The 19506-nt window shown below is 54.0% G+C and overlaps 2 protein-coding genes across 8 annotated transcripts in view; one reads left to right on the top strand and one right to left on the bottom strand.

The window, feature by feature from the left end:
* BIN3 (bridging integrator 3) overlaps positions 1 to 4441 on the top strand; it is a 44268-nt gene extending 39827 nt beyond the window's left edge. For both annotated transcript variants that reach the window (XM_026007937.2, XM_072719493.1), the window contains 3 exons: positions 604 to 745; positions 936 to 1070; positions 3550 to 4441. In XM_026007937.2, coding sequence (XP_025863722.1) covers positions 604 to 745; positions 936 to 1070; positions 3550 to 3696 — 424 coding nt within the window. In that variant the 3' untranslated portion in view covers positions 3697 to 4441. The remainder of the gene's footprint in view (positions 1 to 603; positions 746 to 935; positions 1071 to 3549) is intronic.
* A 253-nt stretch (positions 4442 to 4694) lies between these two features.
* CCAR2 (cell cycle and apoptosis regulator 2) lies at positions 4695 to 18951 on the bottom strand. 6 transcript variants are annotated; one of them, XM_026007933.2, is made up of 21 exons: positions 18690 to 18951; positions 17710 to 17805; positions 17343 to 17434; positions 16834 to 16925; positions 16515 to 16629; positions 16217 to 16346; positions 15942 to 16038; positions 12213 to 12332; positions 10160 to 10382; positions 9960 to 10073; positions 9451 to 9614; positions 8832 to 9003; positions 8514 to 8744; positions 8184 to 8405; positions 7461 to 7605; positions 7249 to 7331; positions 6698 to 6844; positions 6428 to 6539; positions 6135 to 6323; positions 5785 to 5990; positions 4695 to 5512 (listed from the first exon to the last, which is right to left on the bottom strand). In XM_026007933.2, the coding sequence occupies exons 2-21, from the start codon at positions 17765 to 17767 to the stop codon at positions 5468 to 5470; spliced, it is 2757 nt and encodes a 918-aa protein (XP_025863718.1). In that variant the 5' UTR covers positions 17768 to 17805; positions 18690 to 18951; the 3' UTR covers positions 4695 to 5467. The 6 variants fall into 6 exon arrangements, with proteins under 6 accessions (XP_025863718.1, XP_025863721.1, XP_025863719.1 ...); XM_026007936.2 differs by having other exon boundaries at positions 7249 to 7328; positions 18690 to 18939; XM_026007934.2 differs by lacking the exon at positions 18690 to 18951 and adding an exon at positions 17995 to 18348.
* Positions 18952 to 19506: the final 555 nt, after the last annotated feature.

The following is a 19506-nucleotide window of genomic DNA, read 5'->3' as shown; positions in this document are numbered from 1 at the left end:
AGAGTGTAGCCATTTGAAGGAAAGCACCAGAGGATGCCTGCTTTTCCCGTGGTCAGCTGATAGAGACCAATACTAGGTTTCCACTGCAGTTGTCACCTGCTGGTGGCATCATGAGATGGTGGGGAGGTTCCCTGAGGACTGGGATGCTTGAGTTCTCTGCTGGACAGTCACTACCTAATTGTGACCTTGGAGAAGTCACATCATCACTCTGGCCTCCATCTCGTTGGTTGTATTACAGGAGGATGTTGGACAGAGGACTCCAAGGAGTCCCTCGGCTCGGCCACCCTCTGTGACGGGTGTCTGTCACGCACGGGGCCGTGTGAGATGGGCAGGGAAAGAGCAGGGACCGCCTCGGTGGCCTCCTTGCATTCCTGCCCCTGTGGCTCATCTCAGATCAGTAGGGTGGCCCTTAGCCCTACCTTCTTTCCCTGGGCCTCACCCCAGATCGTATTCTCAGCAGCGGGAGCCCCAGGAGGCCTGGGCCTCATCTGCCTTGCTCATGCGAAATCGCCAACACCTAGAACGGTCTGGCACTCGGTAGGCGCTCAGGCTGGGCCGCAGCTCCCGAGAACGGCCCACGTCCAACGGGGCTGTGTCTGGCAGGTTTGGCAGCGTCTTCCCGAGCCTCAACATGGCAGTGAAGCGGCGGGAGCAGGCCTTGCAGGACTACAGGAGGTTGCAGGCCAAGGTGGAGAAGTACGAGGAGAAGGAGAAGACCGGACCAGTGCTGGCCAAACTGCACCAGGTACCAAGAGGAGGGTGAGCTGGGTGTGGACAGCGGGCCCCCTGGGGACACATGGCGGATGCCTCCTTTACCTGGGGACCGCCCTGGGGGCTGTGGGACTCTCTCCTGCCCCCGGCGGGCACGTCCTGCCCCAGGTGGAGGAGCCGGAGGAGCCACCGGGAGCCCTGCCAGCCCGTGTCTTGGTCCCCAGGCCCGAGAAGAGCTTCGGCCTGTGCGGGAAGACTTTGAGGCCAAGAACAAGCAGCTCCTGGATGAGATGCCGCGCTTCTACAACAGCCGGCTCGACTACTTCCAGCCCAGCTTCGAGTCCCTGATCCGCGCGCAGGTGAGGCCACCCCGCCCACAGGATGCGACAGCGGTGCCATCACCCTGCCCCCGTCACTGCCTCCAGACTCCAGCTCTAAATGTTTGCTCTACTTCTCTGTCTTAGCTCCTCCGTGGCTCTTTGGTTAATCCCAGCTCTGGGATGAGGCCCTTTTTGTGGAATGGCTTTCCCCTCCAGTTCTCTCCTTCCTGTCCTGTACCACCTGTGGCAGGAAGAAAGCAGGCCACACTGTCAGCGCCTCCCTTTGGTGGGCAGGTCCTTTGCGTGGTGTGCTCAGGAGGCCAGGAGCAGGGGCCTGCAGGATGAGGACCCTTGGCCTGCAGCCCCACAGCAGTCACTCCTCTTCTGATGTCCTGACTTGTAACAACCCTTGGAGCGCTCCCTAAACCCTGGGGAGAGGGTGCTCAAGGCCCCTGCGTGGGGGCCAGGCCAGGCGCACCTTCAAGCAGAGAGGCCAGCTGGCCTCAGACCGGGTGTGGGAGGGGCAGTGGGAGCTCCGGGGTCTGGCAGTGAGACGGTGGCGGGCCACAGGCTGTGACCCTGTCTCCCAGGCCTCAAAGGTGTAAGGACACAAAGTACAACTGCCCACAGCATCTGCCCTCCTCGCTCCCCGTTTGTAAGGGAGAAGGTTGAGGTACAGAGTCCCCGCCAAGAAGGACCCCCAGCCCACTGCCGGTGCCCGCATCCTGCCACCTTTCCCACAGTCCCCCGCAGGTAACAAAGCTGGCGGCGCGGCCGCCTCCAGCCCACCTCTGCCCTTGGCCTGGGTGTCTGGCGCCCTCCAGTGGACACATCCGGTCCTTGCAGTCAGCAATCACAGGCGGGGGGCGGGGGGCGGGGGGGGCGGGGCGGGCAGCTTTGAGAACACAGAAGGCGAAGGCGGGGCTGCACACCCGGGCTCAGGAACCCTGAGCTGGAACTTGTTAGTGGCTGTGTCCTTGGTCGCTAGGGAGAAAGGAGGCCGCACATGACCTTGCACGAGCGAGTGGGGGTTCCTGCCCCTGCCCCCTGAGCAGTGCCCCTGGAGATGAGGCTCCCCTCCAGCAGCTCAGCCTAGGCCTGGGAGAAATGGGCTCAAGGAGACCTGCGTCCTCCCTCCCCTGTGCTGCCACCACCCCTGCTCCCGGCCCCCGCCCCCTCCATTCTGTCGTGAGTTAGCTCCAGGGTGCCCGGACCAGAGCAGTTTAGGGGCTAGGGATGCCCTGTAACCAGGCAGCGGGGTGCCTGGGGGCTGTGTACTGCCTCCTCGGCACCAGCCTCCCCCTCCCGAGGCTGTCGCTGCCATTAGTCACTAGAGAAGTGAGCATCCCTAGTGACTCAGCCTGCGCAGTGCGGCTCTGGGGCAGGGAGTGGGGGAGGGCGGGCCAGCCCCTGCCCTCCCCCTGCACCCACCCAGGCCCCATCCGCTCCCGTGGCAGCACCACTGGCACACCTCCATTCAGCTCCCCCTGGCCCAGGGCAAGTCCAGCTGTGGACTTGCCATCAGACCTGCTGCCCCTCCAGGCCTTGCCCACCGGTGACAGCACTCCAGGGTCCAAGTGGAAGCAGAGGTTCTCCTGCCCAGGCACAACTTGGAGCCGGACATGATACCACATAGGGGTGGGTGTCCAGATAGTGTTTCGAGGGGTGGGCATCACTTTCATGAAAGTAGGTGTTTGATTTGATCATGAAGTGGCAACTGGGGCAGAAGTGGCCTCTGGAAAAGGTGCTGGGTCTGAGCAGCCCTCCGCCACCTGAGAGTTGCTGGTGGGTCTCCCGGTACCTGGGCACACCTGCACCTGCCCCACTGCAGGCCTCTCCTATCTCCCCTGGATGCCCCCCGCCCCCCCGACATACACACACATGGACACAAGGCAGATTCTGAGCCCTGCCCTCAGCCCACGACGGCAGAGGTGGTGATGAGCAGGCTGTTGCCATCCATTAACAGTGGGACAGGTCAGGAAGGAACAGAAGGCTGGGGAGGTGTCACCTTCCTCATCTTTGCTTCTGGGAACTCCCAGGGTCTGGCGGCCCACTACACCCTCTCTCCTGTGGGTGAGGGTCCCGGGCTTCTAGCTCTGCTAAAGCAGCCTGTAGTTAGCACCGGCCTCCCCGGCCTTCCGGCACCTGCCGAGGGCCCTGCCAGTGCCCCCACCCCAGCCTCAGCTTCCCAAGGGCATGAAGGCCCTCCCCACCTCCGCCTCCCCAAGGACCCTCTGACTTACTGCCATCCTGGCAGCAGCAGCAGCTGCCCCTGAAGGACTGGGGCCCGTGGCTTCAGTCTCCCTGCCTGCTGTGCAGTTTCAGGATGGGCCGAGTGGACAGTGGAGACAGCCCTTCCCCCAGCCTGAGTGCTCTGCTTGAGGGCACGGCAGTGTGTGGGCCTCTGGGACGCTTCTCTGGCCCTGCTTGTCCTGCTGTGCCCAGGGGTGCCATGCTGTGGGGCCTGGTGCTACGGGAGCCCGGCACCTGCCAACCTCCTCCCCGCCTCTCCCCCCAGGTTGGGTACTACTCAGAAATGCAGAAGATCTTTGGAGACCTGACCCAGCAGCTTGACCAGCCTGGCCACCCTGACGAGCTGCGGGAGAGGGAGAATGAGGCCAGGCTGAGTGAGCTCAGAGCCCTCTCTATTGTGGCAGATGACTGAGTCCTCGCTGCCCTTTGGAGACTCCGGGGACACAAGTCCGCCTCTCCGGTCTCTGGCCCGGTCAAGCTTAGGCTCAGGTATGAGCCAGCAAAAGGCCCTCCCCTGAGAGACCACAGGGATAGCAAAGCCCCTGCTCTACCTCACCAGCCCTCTGAAGTGACCTGGCATCAGGAGCTCCACACAGGCTGCTATCTCCCCACCCATAGCAAGAGCCCAGACAGGTAAGCAGAGCAGAAAAACTCCAGGGGCCTTCTCCCCTCTAAGAGAACCGTCCAGAGGGCATCCTGGCCCGGGGCCTACGCAAGCTTCCAGCCTTCAAAGGCACTGGCTTTGCTCACCTGGCATCAGCCTTGCTTGCAAGGTCGCGATCACGTCTACCTCCAAAGACCCCTGGAAGTCCACCTGCCCTCATTGCTTTTCCGCTCCAGACTCCTCTATTCTGAAGAGGCCCGAGACTGCCATGGGGAACAGAAGAGCTGTGCTCCCCCAGCCCATAGACCCCCTCACTCCAGCCTCCCAACACGACAAAAACTGGCTTAGCCCACTTCTGTCCCTTAGGTCAGGTGCACAGAAGAGTCCCAAGCCTCGTAGGTTCCCTAGGAAACCAGACTCAGCTCGTGTAAATAGGCTACCAACCACACAAAATGTCACAGCCTGATTCACAGGCCTCAGAGCAACAACAGTGGGTTTGTCTCACCGGAATACTTGGAATTTTATTTTTTCAAGTAAAGTTTTCAATAAAATCGCCAGCTGTTACTGTGCTGTGACTGAGAGGAGAGCCACCCTAGGATTGTGGCAGGGTGTGCTGCCCCCTGCCGAGCTGGCCGCACCTCTACAGCACTGCCTCTCTCGACCAGCAGGTGGCAGGGCCCAGAGCACCAGGGGCTCGTCCTTCCCACTGCCCCGCCCTACCTTCTGGACTAAGGGCTGGGAGGAAGGGGGACTGCACAGGCAGACCTAGAAGAGGAAGAAGGGAAGGGCTATGGAGGACACGTGGCTTGTTTTTGACTTTGGTTTATTTAAAAAACAAAAAGCCAAAAAAAAAAAAAAAAACCAACTTTATATACAAAGTCAAACTGAAACCACGGATTATGGAAAGAGGCGAGACTTATGGGGGGGAACAGGGAAAAAGGCTGGGCCAGAGCCAATACCACATTCTGAACATGGGGAGGTGCTGGTTTCTTCTGGCAAGTCTGGGGTGGCTAGAACACAGTGCTCTCTGGGAAACGCAGCCCAACACCAAGAGTTTGCTAGCACGGACTCCATTCCTGCGATGGCCAAGGGAGACCCTTCCCCCAAGAACCTGCTCCTGGACCTAGCAGGATTTGTGCCATCCGGAGGAAGGGCTCTTACCCCCCCGCCAGATTCCACGTCTGTTTCTTCAGTTTATTGGCATCAGACCTTATGACATACTTGAAAAGCCTTTTCCTCCCCTGTCTTATTCTAAACTGGAAAAGGACAGGAGAAAGCACAAGACTAAAGGGCCCCAGGAGAAATCCCAAGGTGGAGGGCAAAATGACATTCGAGGGGTGCAGAAGGTGTTGGATTTAGTTGTTAAGTGGAACCAGGGTTCCCCACTCATCCATCCCACATAGCGCAGACCCCACCCTGACGGCCTGAGCTCCTCTACAGAGGCTGAGCACAGGGGTCAGCCACCCCTGCCCATGGCTCCCAGGTCCTGCTCCAGCTGCTTTCTGGAACCAAAAGGGCTCGAACGTCAGCAGGCTCCATCGCTGACCCCACGGGAGGGCAGCTGCTGCGCCAGGCCCCTTCAGTTGCTAGGTGCCGGCTCCTCCTTCTCTACCCAGCTGTCAGCCTGTAACGAGAATCAGGACTTGAGGAGGAAGGTCCAGGACGGGGGTGCCCACCGACCCCCCTTGCTGGGAGCAGGCTGCAGCAGAGGCCAGACTGACACCCATCCCCAGAAAGGAGCAAGTGGGGAAGGCGAGGCGAGGTGTGGCGAACTGGGGTGGGGGCGGGAGGGGCGGAGCGGTGGCTGGCTATCGCCCTCACAGCCTCCCGCCCTCATAGCCTCCCGACAGGACACCGAGCCGGCCTGGCTCTCCCCCGGGTGGGGAGAGGGCTCACCTTCTCAACCATCCGCTGCATTTCCAGCTGCAGGGGGGTCAGGCGCCTCCGGAATTCCTGGAGCAGCCGTTGCAGCTGGTTCTTCTGGCGCTCGGCTGTCCGAGCCGTCTCCTCCGCCTCGGCCAGCCGGCTGCGCAACTCCTGCATCTCCGCCGCCAGTGTCTTGTTCGTCACTTCTGTGGCCGAGAACCGATTATGGCTCTCCTCTGGTGGGGGGAAATGGCAGAAAGACCCCTGCTAAGGTTGAGTGTCGCAGCCCAGGGCAAGAGGCCCGAGGTGTGAGGAGCCTATGAAGACACACGTCTGCATGTCCTATCCTGGTTGGGTCCCTGCAGCCGCAGGCCACTCACCCAGCTTCAGTTCCAGTGTGTGAATCTTGTTCTCCAGGTAGAGCCGTCCGCTGTCCTGCTGCTCCGCACGCTGCAACAGGTTCCCCACGTTGATGAGGCTGCCGTTGTGGGACACCAGGCCTTTGTGTTCCGTGGGAGCAGCACCTGGTTTTGCGTTTTTCCCCGAAGGAGGTAGCAGGTCCAGGTTTCCTAGAAGGGGCCGTGAAGATTTAGGGAGAGGTTCTCAGGAGGAGAAAGCAGCCTGCCCTGCCCGTCCTCCTGGGAAGGCTGCAGGGCACTCCCTCAGGACGCACCAAAGAGCACCTCCTCGGGAAGCCCGGCGTCTGTGCCCTCCTGGCGGCTGTACTGAAGGCTGCGGTACTGGCAGATGTTCTGGGTCACCACCCTGCTGACCAGCTGTTTGGCCTACAGAAAACACACACCGAAGATACCCACTGACGAGAAGGGGCAGCCCTTGCCCCTGTGACATGCAAGCACCCTGTGCCACCCATGGGAGTCCAGTGCATGCACAGGCACCAGGGGAGGCCATCTGAGGAGGCCTGAGGGGATATAAGAGCAGGCACCTGCTCTGCACTGAGCCGGAGCCCAAGGGTGAGCAGGATTCTCTCCAAGTCCCGCCGGTGCAAGTAGCCACACCAGTTGGCGTCAAAGAAGACAAAAGCAAGGAGACAGTCCAATGGGAGCACGGCAGAGGGGTCCAGCTCCTTGGGCTGCAAGATAGACAAGGATGAACAAGAATTACAAAGCATTCTCTGAACAGCGAAATCACCCAGGAGGTAACCCCCTGAAAAAGGAGCTGACATCATCACACCTGGGTACCCCTTCCAGCTGGAGATGGGAGCCTGGGCCACTTGGGCACCAGGGGCCGTCACACACACACAGGAGCCAAGTGTGCTCCTGCATCAGACACCGCCCTGGTTCGCCCAGATGGAGCTACTAAAGCATCCCGGATCCTGTGAAAGTACCGCTCCGCAAGCCAAGAACCACATTTGTCTTTTGTCGGTCAGAGGATGCCAGGAGTCATACGGTAAAGTCTCCCCATCCCAGCAGTGAGTCAGAGGCCTCGCTAGGCTTCACTGTCAGTGGGGCGGGGGGAGCAGGAAAGAGGTCTCACCATGTCCTGAAGAGAGGAGAACTCCATCTCTGATTGGTTCGAGGCAACCGACCGGACCTCTGAATCTTCCAGCTTGGCTCCTGCTACAGGAAGCCCGAGATAAGCAGGGAGCAAGGAGACCCCTCCCTCCCCCCCGGGGCCCAGATGCACAGCCATGACAGGAGAGCACCAGCTACAGAGCCAGGTGGCTGCTGCGTGATGCCAGAACGTACCAAACTCTTCTTCGCCGTCATCCCTTAGAAGGAGCAGCTCTGGGTCAAGGGCCATCTCACAGAGGTCCTCGGATGCCTCACCCCGGGGTTTTTCTTCTTCCTCTCCCCCGGAAGACGGAGGTTTGGGCAAAAGCCCATCTTCCTTCTGGAAGCAAACCAAGATGCGAACGGTCACCTGTAACCGCTAACAATGATAAGAGCCGACATTTGTGCGCTGGCCATGTTTGGGCACCGCGGTAAGGTTTCTCTATACAGTCTGGTTTACTGCGTTGTGACATGGGGTTCAGAGTGAACCAGGGCAATTCTCAGGCACCTGGCATTCTCTTTAGGAGTCAATTTCAGTCCCATAAGAAATTACATTTACTCAATAGCATTTAGGAAGAAGCAGACCCATGCACTTTAGAAAGCATTAAGAAAATGCAGTGTGCTAGTTAACCATCAAGGAGCCAAAACCCCTGTCCTCAGAGCATATTAACTTCTGTGCTGCCGTGGCCCATCAGCCACACTTCCAGGCCCACCTGCCTCCCAGCACCCCACCTCCTGGCTGTGTGGCCATGTGGCAGAGTGCAGTGTCCTGCTCCTGAGGACGTGCCAAGGCAACGGGGTGCATGCAGGCAGTGAGGGGACAGTGAGAAGAGCCTGCAGGACCCCCAGCAGTGCTCAAACCCGCTCGGCACTCCCGTGTGCAGCCCCAGTGCCCAGGCGGGCAGCAGAAGTACTCACCGGTGGGGCGTCTGACTCAGCAGCTGTGCCCTCACTCTGTACCTCATCTTTGGGCTCCTTGGCAGCCTCTTCCTTGACTGCTTCTTCTTCCTTGGCTGCCTCCTCCTTCTCAGGTTCAGGCGGAGCCACTACCTTTTCAGGAAGGCTCAGCAGCATTTTATAAATCCTATAGCCAAAATCCCTCTGGAGCATCTCCAAAAACAGCTCAGCCAACACCATCACCTTGTGGAAGAGACAACAGCAGCCCGTGAGCATCTGGAGAAAGGGAATGTTCCAAGCCCTCCATCCCATACACCCTGCCACACAGCCCTTCCAGACCCCTACACCTACTTCAAAAGAGATCCTTTCTTTTGGCCTCCGGTCCTCCACAATGCTATGGAGGGACAGGTTTACACAGCCAGGGCGGGCCATGACAGCAGGTTCTAGAGGGGGTGGAGGGGCCTCGGGGAGATCAGTGTCCATTTCCTGCTGTGTGGTGGCCTCCGGATTCTCCGCATTCTGTTTAGAGGTGTCTGCTACTTGCTCTGATGTATCAGCTGCCTGCTCCGGAGGCTCTGCTTCCTGCGACAAAAGCCAAGAGCTATGACAACCTGCGACCAGAGGTCAGGGCACCCACTCTGCCCACTTGTCTGTAAGGCTTAGCCTTACCCCAGACACCTCTTGGGCTGGGGGAGCTGCCTCTGCAGCTTTCTGCTGGCACAGGGCCTCCCACTCTTCCAAAGTAGGCATGATGGTCCAGACATCTGGCAAGTACACCACCACAGTCTGGAGCCGTCTTGGGGGACCCGGCTGCAGGTACTGAAACTCAGCAAAGCGCCACCTGCTCACGGCAAAAGGAAAAAAGAAGTCCTGACCCACAACCTTCACAGGTGCTTCAGTTTCCAACCAACATTTAATGAGCACATACTGTACATGCAGCTTTGAAAACATGAAAACAAAAGAGACCAAGTCCTCAAGAAGTGGTTCCCCGATGGGCCAACATGAGTAAGCAGACAATTACTATCCAGGGTGCTCCCAGCACCAAGGACCACTAACGTGGCTGGGGGGTTGCATGTGACAAGCCTTGAAGGGTCGGCTGGCCCTCAACACACATACACATCCTAGTCATGCTCACAACCAAGACGATCATCTGCAAGGGCTGGAGGGAGGGGTGAGGTAGGCCTGGGGGAAAAGAAGAATGCTGACAGGTCAGAAAGGCACAGGAACCTGGTCTCCCAGACAGTCGTGCCAATGAGCCACCAAAGAGAAGCCCAGAACAGCCACTCACCACTTTGTGCAGGCGCTCAAGTCAATGCCAGTCTGGGCTTGCGCACAGCGAATGGCAGTGCGGACTAGCACCTGCGGGTCGCCCTTGGGGTCGAGGCCATCCAAAGAGGGAGACCACTCCCCCCCAACCAGCACTGCTTCTTCTTCTTTCCGGCTCAGCAAAAACTGCAAAAATAAATGAGATAAAAAGACAATTATCTGGATCTCTAACCAGGAGGCAGCTTACCACCCCTGGGGAATGAAAGCAGCAGGATATGGTGAAGAGTCTGCCACACGGGGTAGAAAGCAGGGGAGGATGGATCTCTCCACCTACAAACATGAACTAGCCATGTAACTTTTTCTGACAAGAACATCCTAAGCCATGCTGTCCTTCTGGTGAAATGAGTGGTCATTTCAGCTCTGGGCTCCTTGTTTCTACGAGCTCGTGAACAGGAGCCAGGCTGCTGAAAACGTGACAGGGCCTGGCCGTCATCCAGGACTACCTCCTGCCTCATGAACTCCAGCTCTTACTTTAATCTGCTTCAGAGGATGTTCTGGTGTCTCCCTTGGCTCAGCCAGGTCATCCACAAAGAGCATGCAACAACGATACAGTTCCTCCAGTCCCGGGGAAGAGAGCAGCAGTACCTGTGTAGGGCAGCATGAAGGACACGCTCAAGAACTTTACTGGCCTCCAACCATGGGACAAGGCAGCAGGACCTCAGTCCTCTTACCTTAGAACTGTAAGCGGGGTCACTGTCTGCAGGGGTGGGCTCAGCACCAGCATCTGGAGCTGGCTCCTTCTCAGAAGATACCTGGATGCGGCTTGGAGGATGGAGGGAAAAGGGCTGGCTCAGAGGGAAGGCTGACAGCCAGCTCAGACACACAGCCAGAAAATCGGAGGGCACCAGGAGGCTGCGGTAGCGGCGCTGGAGCTCTAAGAAGTCACAGGTAGGGCTGGGGGAAGAAAGCAAGGGGATCCAGACTGAGCAAAGACCACACTATTTAAAAAATGGAACCATGAAAGACTTGGGGGAAGAAAAAGGGCAGATTATTTTCTAATCTGGGAAGAAGACATCTCTGAATAGAAAAAGATGGATGAGATTTGACCACTAAAATGTTTCAGCCTCTAACAGCAAAGTAAAGTCGAACTGGGAAAGAAAAACCAGAAAAACATTTGCATATCTGACAGCTACGGCTCACTATCTTAATTGAAGAGAAGCAAACAAATTATATCAGGTTCACAAGAAGGTTCACGAGTCTGAGAGAAAACTGAGAAAATGGTCATTAACAGGTACTTACCAGAAAAAGAAAAGAGACTTAAAAGCCTGTGAACGCCTGCTCAATCTCACTTAGAATTAAAGACATGCAAATCAGAATATTACTTTTCTCCAGAGAGACTGACAAGGATTGAAAAGTTTGGTAGCATAGCACTGCCAACAGCAGGGGGAAAGGAAAACTGAGCACTTCAGGCCCCTCGGGCAAGAATGGAAACCAACACAGCCTCTTTGAGAGAACCGGCAGTGGATGTGCAAGTTCAACATCAGAACCTCTGAGCCAGCTACTCCATTTCCAGGAAATGACCTCAGTAAACTACTTGCCCCTGTCCACACAGACTGTTTGTGACAATAATATGTAGGATGATTAAAATGTGGAAACAGAGAGCTGGTGAAATAAATGGTCTATCCATTCAGTGGAATATTGCGTAGGTGGTGAAAAGTATGAGACTAATCTAACAAATGCTAACATGGAATAGATTCTAAGACACATTAAGTGAAAAAGCAAAATCCCAACCAGTACGTACAAGAGGCTTCCGTAGACATGTGTGTGGCTACCTGCCGGCAGTCACATTCTGATTAGCAGGAGGCGCTACCTGCATCCTTCTCCAAGATATGGGGACCACGCCATCCTATGAGACTAACCTGGGAGAGCAGCTGGGTTAGCAGGGGGCACGGGACAGGCCCTACCTGGCCCTGCAGAGAGGAACCACTGATGCCAGAAAGGGCAGCAACAAGCCCTCTTTCCCTTGCACCTCGAGGAGGAGGTGCCAGGAGGCTGCCCCCTCCCCTGAGCTCGGGCTTAGGTGAACTTTGCTACCGGGGCAGTGGCCGGAGCCCTGCCTCCACACTGCTGGAATCACTCATCTGCCTCTGAGTCAATCAGTTCCGAACCACGATACATAAGCTTGCAGGCCAGAGTCCTCCCATGCTCTGGAGCACTCTAAAAATGAGTCTAAGGTCCCCCTGGAAAACCAGTCCCGGGATGCCTAAGATTAGGACTTTTCTACCTAAATTAGAACTGGTATTGGGTACCTGGATTCTGACCGGTAAACCTTAATGATAACCTGGCATAATTATTTCTGGTGATAAAATCACAAAAGCTCTATCAAGGCATCCATGTCCAAGGCACTATGATGGTCAAAATTGGAGATTCAGAAGCTAAAAACTGGGATCCCTGGGTGGCTCAGCATTTTGGTGTCTGCCTTTGGCCCAGGGCATGATCCTGGGGTCCCGGGATCGGGTCCCACATCAGGCTCCCTGCGAGGAGCATGCTTCTCCCTTGCCTGTGTCTCTGCCTGTCTCTGTGTCTCTCATGAATAAATAAATAAAATCTTTAAAAAAAAAAAAAAAGAATCTAAAAATTGTTAGATTAAGAAACAGAAAGGTCCTAGGCGCATGACCCTACACACAAACACACTTATTCTTGCACAGACTGTATCTCATTTACACAAGAAACTGTTACCAGCTGCAAAAGCCTCACCCCCCCCACCCCAGCCTCACCACTCACCTGTCCACAGTATAGGGAGTGAGATGGACCCGGTAAGGAGGCAGGTCATGCCTTGGTTTCTTAGCACCCCAAGTCTCTCCACCAGCCCGCTGCTTGCGTTTCTTGGAGTCATAGTCATCGCTGGGGGGGTTGATCCATCACCAGAAGGAAGAAACCACAATGTTACATTAAGATTCAATACCTACTGGCCTAAAAGAACTGGAAACAATCTGAATCCCCAACATCAAAGAAATGGATAAAGAAGCCTAGCTAACAGCCATCTAACATTTATAACATTGTTATAAAGTTATTAAAATGGACATTTAAATACTTATAAACAGAAAACCACCCATGGTGAGCAAAAAGACTAGTACAGGAAAGTATGTATATAGTATTGTCTCAACTGTGCAAAAAAAGCTTTAAAAGACTGAAAAGTAGTAAAGTATTGGGGCACGCCTGACTGGCTTAGTTAGTGGAACATGTGACTCTTGATCTCAGGGTTGTAAGTTTGAGCCCCAGGCTGGGTGCAAAGATTACTTTTAAAAAATATATCTTAGAAAGTATTAATGATGGACACCTCTGACTGGTAAGGCTTGTGAATAATTTTTGTATTTTTCTGAACTTAAAAATTATAGCTAACGTAATTTTTTGAAATGCCAACATTTTAACTGATTTTTAACATGAGACACATATATAGCATCATGCAAAGGATTCTATAAAGGAAGTTTTATTAAGAGACAGTTCTTGTAACAAACCCTTAGCACTATGCATTTAAGTCATAAAAACACTAAAACCCTTTGATCCAATTATTCCATTCTTGAAAATATTATCCCAAGGAAGTTAACTCAAAAGAAAAACATAAGACTATGAATAGTGGAAAAAATTCACGCTGAGAGGCGCCTGGGTAGCTCAGCGTTAAGCGTCTGTCTGCCTTCAGCTCAGGTCATGATTCCAGGGGTCTGTGATCGAGCCCCACGTCGGGCTCCCTGCTCAAAGGAGAGTCTGCTTCTCCCTTTCACTCTCCCTCTGCCTCTCTCCCTGCTTCTACTCACATGCTCTCTCTCTACAATAAAAAAATAAATAAATAAAATAAAATAAAATAAAATAAAAAGATTTTTTTTTAAGATTTTATTTATTTATTCATCAAAGACAGAGAGAGAGAGGCAGAGACAGGCTAAGAGAGAAGTAGGCTCCCCGCAGGGAGCCCAACGTGGGACTCCATCGATCCCAAGACCCAGGGATCACAACCTGAGCCAAAAGCAGACACTCAACCACTGAGCCACTCAGGTGCCCCCAATAAATAAAATCTTAAAAAAAAAAAAAATCAAGCCAAGAATACGAAAACCACATTCAAATCTAGTTAATACTTGAACTTTTAGGATTATACCACAATATGGAAAAAAATGTTTGATCACTTTAATCACAATGTATAGACATAATTTGGACTCTAAAGTTAAAATTTTTTTAAATTAAAATTGAAAAAAATTATAAAAAATATGCTCATACTCAGAAAAATTATAAAAAGTATGCTCATAAAGACCACAAAAGAACATAGAGAAAAAAAAGCAGTAAGTAATTTCTCTTTTCAAAATTGTTTTCTAAAGGTCTTTAAGAATGGTAATCTTTACAGGGAATGACACATTTTTATCGTATTTTAACTTTACCTACCTAATAGCATGTACTACTTTATACATTTCTATACTTATGACAGTTTCAATACTTTATGGGTTCAGAAGTAAAAACAAAAAAAAGAAAAACCTTTAGACCATTATAAAATGCCAGACTGATAAGAGAAAACAAAACCCGCATGTCTCACGAGAGAAAGGAAATCACTGTCAGTTCTTCCTGCCCAGGTATGGCGCAGACTGCAGTCTATTTACCAGAAGGCCTCTGCTCTTCCCTTCAGACCCACCTGTCTTGTTTCCCTGATCATTCCAGCCCTGGGCATCTAAGTTCATTACATTCAACACAAAGTTTTTCATCATTTCTCTATCTGCCTGGCTCATTTCCTGGTTTATTAGCATCTCCATCCGAAAGCTGCCTTGCAATCTTGCCTTTACGGGATGTCAGTACTTGCACGTTTCTAAGAGTCATTCTGACAGCTCTGCTCAGCTCATCCACGACTGGGTGAACACTTCAGTAAAGGCTGTCCACCCCTAGTGACGGTGGATGTCCCACTGAATCCTAGAATTCAATGGCCAGTTTTCTCTCCTCACTGTGAATTGTAAAGAACACATTAGAAAAGTGGTACCAGTGGGAGACATCTCAGTAACCTCAGCAGGATGCTGCGATGGCATCCCGCTGGATACGCCTGTCCAAAAACCTCAGTAGTTCAGTACTGGCAGTCCAACGGAGACACCCGTTACCTCCGTTACCTCCCACCACCATTATCCCAAAACCTGAAATTTAAAATAAAACTTGGCTTCCAGTCAAAACGCTAAAGTAGCTGGACTCCTTTGTAAATTGTTGTTCTCCCCGAGTGACCTAACTCCTACTGCTCCCTTTCCTACTTCGCAGCCTCTCTGTACTGACTGATGGTGCTATATCTCAGCCAGTGGCAAGACCTCCTTTCTCTAGAAGCCATGACGCCAAAGCATTATGGTGAGAATCATGTCACACAGGCCTCACACAGGGCTTGGCGTGTCCAGGACAATCAAATGCATGTGACTATACAGAATTTGAAACTAAAGCACAAAGTCAATAGCAACCACTAATTCCCACCCAGGCTACACTATCCCTCAGGGCACTTGCTGTGATTTGGTAATGATGCCTTTAATAAACCCACAGGATGGGAGAGGTACAAAGTCTGAAAATTGGAGACAGGGAAGATGCACAGGACAAGAGGTATAGGTGTATGCAAAATATACACCAGTGACTTGAGGACAGAACAAAGCGTTTCAAGTAGTGGAAGCACAGTGGAAAACAATCCTGGACCACAGAACCATTCTCCTAGTTAGAGTTCATGATGACCTAGCCCAAGGGAACATCCTTTTGTTTGCTTTGCTTATATTTGCAATTTTCCATAATAAAAAAATTAAAGTAAGAACCGACAGAAGAACTAAAACAAGTCTCCAACAAACTAGCCCAGAGCTTAACTCCTAGGAATATAAACATAACCTTCTAGGGAGAGAGTAAGGCAGGAGAAGGAACACATGAGCTGGAGAGAATGGGGAGTGTGCTCCCAGCAGTCCCTGAAGCTCAGAGATGATACAGGATGGCCTAAAACACCCCCAACGTCCCAAAGCTACCATGCCGGCTGCACATGTGCCATGAAGCTATCTACATGTTCTAGGCACAGGCCTGGACTTTTTGGGAAGAGTGCAACCTATAGACTCTAACGCTACACTGAGGTGTACAGTGTATATAAAGAAACTTTATACTACAAATTAAGACATTTATACTACAAATTTATACTACAAATTAAGACATTCCCATTTTTTGGACAGTCACCAGTTTCTGCATAGTTTTGATTTTTGGCATTTCAGTCTTAAGGACAAGAATTAAAAGGGAAATTTCTATATTTTAAAATTTTAATGTGGTATTTTGAAAGATAAACTATATTATCAAATCCCTGCTGAACCAATTTATAAAGTTCTGACATCGGCATATACATCTCAGTGCATCAACTTATTTCAGGGGAAAAGGCCCAGGATCTAGTTGCAGAAAAAGAATGTTGGTGTCAACAGGTGGCAAAGAGACACTGCTCCTAGAGACAAATAAAGTATCTTCCCTATTTGATCATTCTCTTACCTTCGGCCTTGATCCAATCGTCCGTGAGGGCCCCGAGCAGGAAATCTGTTCAGGTGGCTCAGATGAAGTGTGTGGGATGTTTGGAAGAGACTCAGAGCTACAGAGAAGAAATGGCTGGTGACTCTAAAACCCTACATATCTGCCCAACTTCCCTGTCCCTTTCCTCCAGTGATAAAAGTACCCCCTCCTAGTCTGAGAGTAACAGCCTGAACAGGCCCATTCATCCAAAATACCCCATAAAGCCACACCCCAACATCCATCCCACTGGTACGCACGCTTCTGAGGAAAGAGCGGAGGAATCCGGTGAGGCTGGAAGATCAGCTGGGGCTGAGCTCCCAGAATCCCTTGCTTCTGGCCCAGGGCTGCCACATGTAGAAGGGGAGGGGCTGGGGACTTCAGCAGGGGCTGTAGGACAGTAACCAGGAAATTCAGGGAATCCTGTGGCTGATGTGCTCACTACCTTGGAAAGATACAGCCCCACCCCTTGACAAAAGTAAGGTTCTTGCCCAGCTGTCAAGGCACTGGGGGTTCCCCCCCTCCCCTTTCCAATGCAGACACCAGAAAGACGAATACCTGGTTGGAGAGCGTTTGCACCTTGACAGCATTCCAGGGCACTGCCTGGCCTGGGTTGTATGCAGCCTTCACCAGTACCTTCTCACCCAGCTGGGGCAGCCGGCCCTTCACCACACTGCCAGCACACAAGCCAGGAGACCCAGTCAGGAGAGAGACCCTGGCCAAGCCACCTTGACTGCCCCTATGAGGCCCTGCCCATCAAGATTTTGCACACCTTGCATAAAAACAGCAAAGCAATGGCTTCAGAGGGGCCCCACCAGCATGGTGACAGAACTGAATTCAACAAGCATTTCCAGAAAGGGACTAACCTCAAGCCTACCTGAGCTGAAAAAAGACCTCTTCATCCACCACCCCAAAGTAGTCATGCAAGCTGGTAACAATGCCAGTGAAGACCCGCTGCTTCTCCCCACCCTGTAAGAGAATAGTGCAGTTTGAAAGTAACCGCATTTGTCCACGCTCTGCCATTAGCATCTCATCTCCGGCCAAACCCCATCTAGCTCAACAGAGGATGGCATCAAGGGTCACATGAAGGAAGCACACAGACAGAACAGTCATAATCTAATGCCGGGAGGAGGAAAAGATCACACTGAACCTTAGCTCACAGGCTTCTTCTGGGATTTCCAATTCTTTAATTCCAAGAAGCACCCAAGAGATTTCAGCCAGAACTTAGGACTCCCGGTCAGAGGTGTCTAGTTACCTCCATCCTGGTCCAGGCCAGGAGCTCCAGGAAGGATGAATATGGCAATGCAAGAATGAAAGCACCAGGCACCCATGCATGCTGCGCTAGTCCCAAATGCTGAAGCTCACTAGAAAAAATGCACAACCTACCTGAAGGTGCCTGGCATTTTGGGACAGGTCTGTGGCCACAGGAGGAGTGAGCAAACCAGGAGGAGGACCCAGAAGAGATGTTGAAGCTGCGCCTATGTGGACAGAGAAGCAATCTCCAGGAGCTGCACCCACCATTTTGAGCAACAGAGTCCACCAGAAGGTACGGCGGACCCAAAGGGCAAAGGGACTCGAAGCAACTCCTCCGCAGGGTCTCACTTGCCACCACCGTGCTCGTCTCCTATCTTCCTATGAAACGTGGGCAGCAAACAGTGCTCCCCCAGAGAAACCCCCAAAGCCACATTCTAAAAGACTAACTCCAAAGCACGTCATACCCACTACGGGGCCAAACAGGGATAAAGGTGATCACCTGAGAAGTTGCGTCCCCCTGGAAGCGGGTTGATCCGCTGGCGCTTAAACTGGGACATTGGGAATGCTGTCCTCTTTCAGAGTCTTAGAAAAAAACCTTTAATTGGAAAAGAAAGAAGTTAAGAGCTCAGAGGGAAATTTTCCATCGACTCCCCCCCCCCCACACACACACACACAGACACCCCAGCCAAAAAGTAACGGAGGATCTTGATGTAGGTGTGCAGGTGGGTAGGGAGAATGAATGGAGGAGCCGGAGAGCACATAAAGCAGGAAATGCAAAAACTACCCCGTTCCAGGGTGCCCTCACGGTAGTGTCGTGGTGGGTGATGCTGTCAGGCTGTTTTTAAAGAAAAGGAAACTGAAGCTCGAAGAGGCTGAGGCTTGCCGAGGGTCACATCACCAGTCGGTGACAGAGCTGAGCCTCGCACCCAGGTCGCCAACAACTTGGCGCCCCTCTCCCTCTCGGCGGATGCCTGGGGAGACCCCGGTGACACTCATTCATTCAAATACATCCGTCAAAAGGGCCTCCACCAGGCCCGGGAAAATGGAGGAGGCCGGTGCGGGAGAGGAGGAGGTGTGGGCCCTGTCCCCGGAAGCCCGGCCCGTTGTTCCCCGGACGGGCTGCTGCGAAGGGAGCCCCGGGGCCCGGCCGCCGCGAATCCGGCAGCGCGCCCGCCCGCCCCGCCGCTCCCGAGCTCCCGAGCGCCCCGGGCCCCCGCTCCCGCCTCAGCAGCCGCCGGCACCGGGCCTCCCGGGCCGGGCCGCGGCGGGGCCACCGTGGGAGGACCGAGGCGCGCGGTTTCTCCTCCTCCTCCCGCCCGCCCCCAGGGCCGAGGCCGTTGCCAGGGAGACGGGGCTCGCAGTCCGAGGGGGGCTCGGCCCCTTCCGCGCCCCGTGCATCTTGGCCGCCCGGCCCTCGCAGCCCCTCGGCCGGGGGAGGGGCAGACGGGCAGAGGGGCGGCGGGGGGCCCCCCAACCCACCTGCGGGCCAGGGCCGCGACACCGGGGGGACAAAGACACCCGGAACCACCACAGCCGCTGCTGCCGCCACCACCGGAAGCGCCTCTCCGGAAGCGCGACCACTGGTCGGAAGCTGCCACTCTCCCGGATATGGTCCCTCCCTCCTCTCCACCGACTTCTCCCTTCCCCCACGCGGGCCTGCCATCCCGCTCCCACTGTGGAGCGGAAGTGCGCCTTCCCCGATCCGATGCGCGTTAGGAAGCCGGGCCTCGGTGGTGCCCCCGCTTAACGGTCCCATTGGAAAAGCAGGTTCTGGCGCGTTGGTTCCTAATCCAAAAAAGAAAAACACCCGGCAGGAGCAGGACCCCTAAAGAGAGCACCTACCGCCCGACACCTGGGCTCCTTCTGGGGGAGCCCCGGGCTGCAGCCGCAGAAACAGCCCCTCCTGACTGAGGGCGGAGGGGCGCCCCCGCGGTGGCCATCTCTAGGAGGCGTTCCTGAGGGACTCAAGCCGGTGACTTCATCCCCAGCCCGGCCCTGGCATTGACAGCGCCCCTCCCGACCTCCGGATACCTACTGGAGACTGAGCCTTTTCCCCGTCCTCAATTCCCAAAGAGCTGGGAGCCTAAGGTGCTGCAATAAATAAACCACCACAGTATCTTGGTAGACATTTGCCACGTGCTCAGGAACATTTTCCTTTAGTCCTCACAACTCTGGAAGGTCACAGAGGTCGGGAATCGGTGCCCTAATTCCCAAGCTATGAAACCTAAGACCTTGGAGAAGTGACCTGCTTCAAGTCTTGCCTGCTCCTCACTTAAGTCTCCACTGGCAGCCCCAG

The sequence above is a fragment of the Vulpes vulpes genome, chromosome 9 (assembly GCF_048418805.1).
Source record: "Vulpes vulpes isolate BD-2025 chromosome 9, VulVul3, whole genome shotgun sequence".
Taxonomy (NCBI): Eukaryota; Metazoa; Chordata; class Mammalia; order Carnivora; family Canidae; genus Vulpes; species Vulpes vulpes.
Note: the sequence above shows the minus strand (reverse complement) of the source record. Positions and strands in the feature narration are given on the sequence as shown.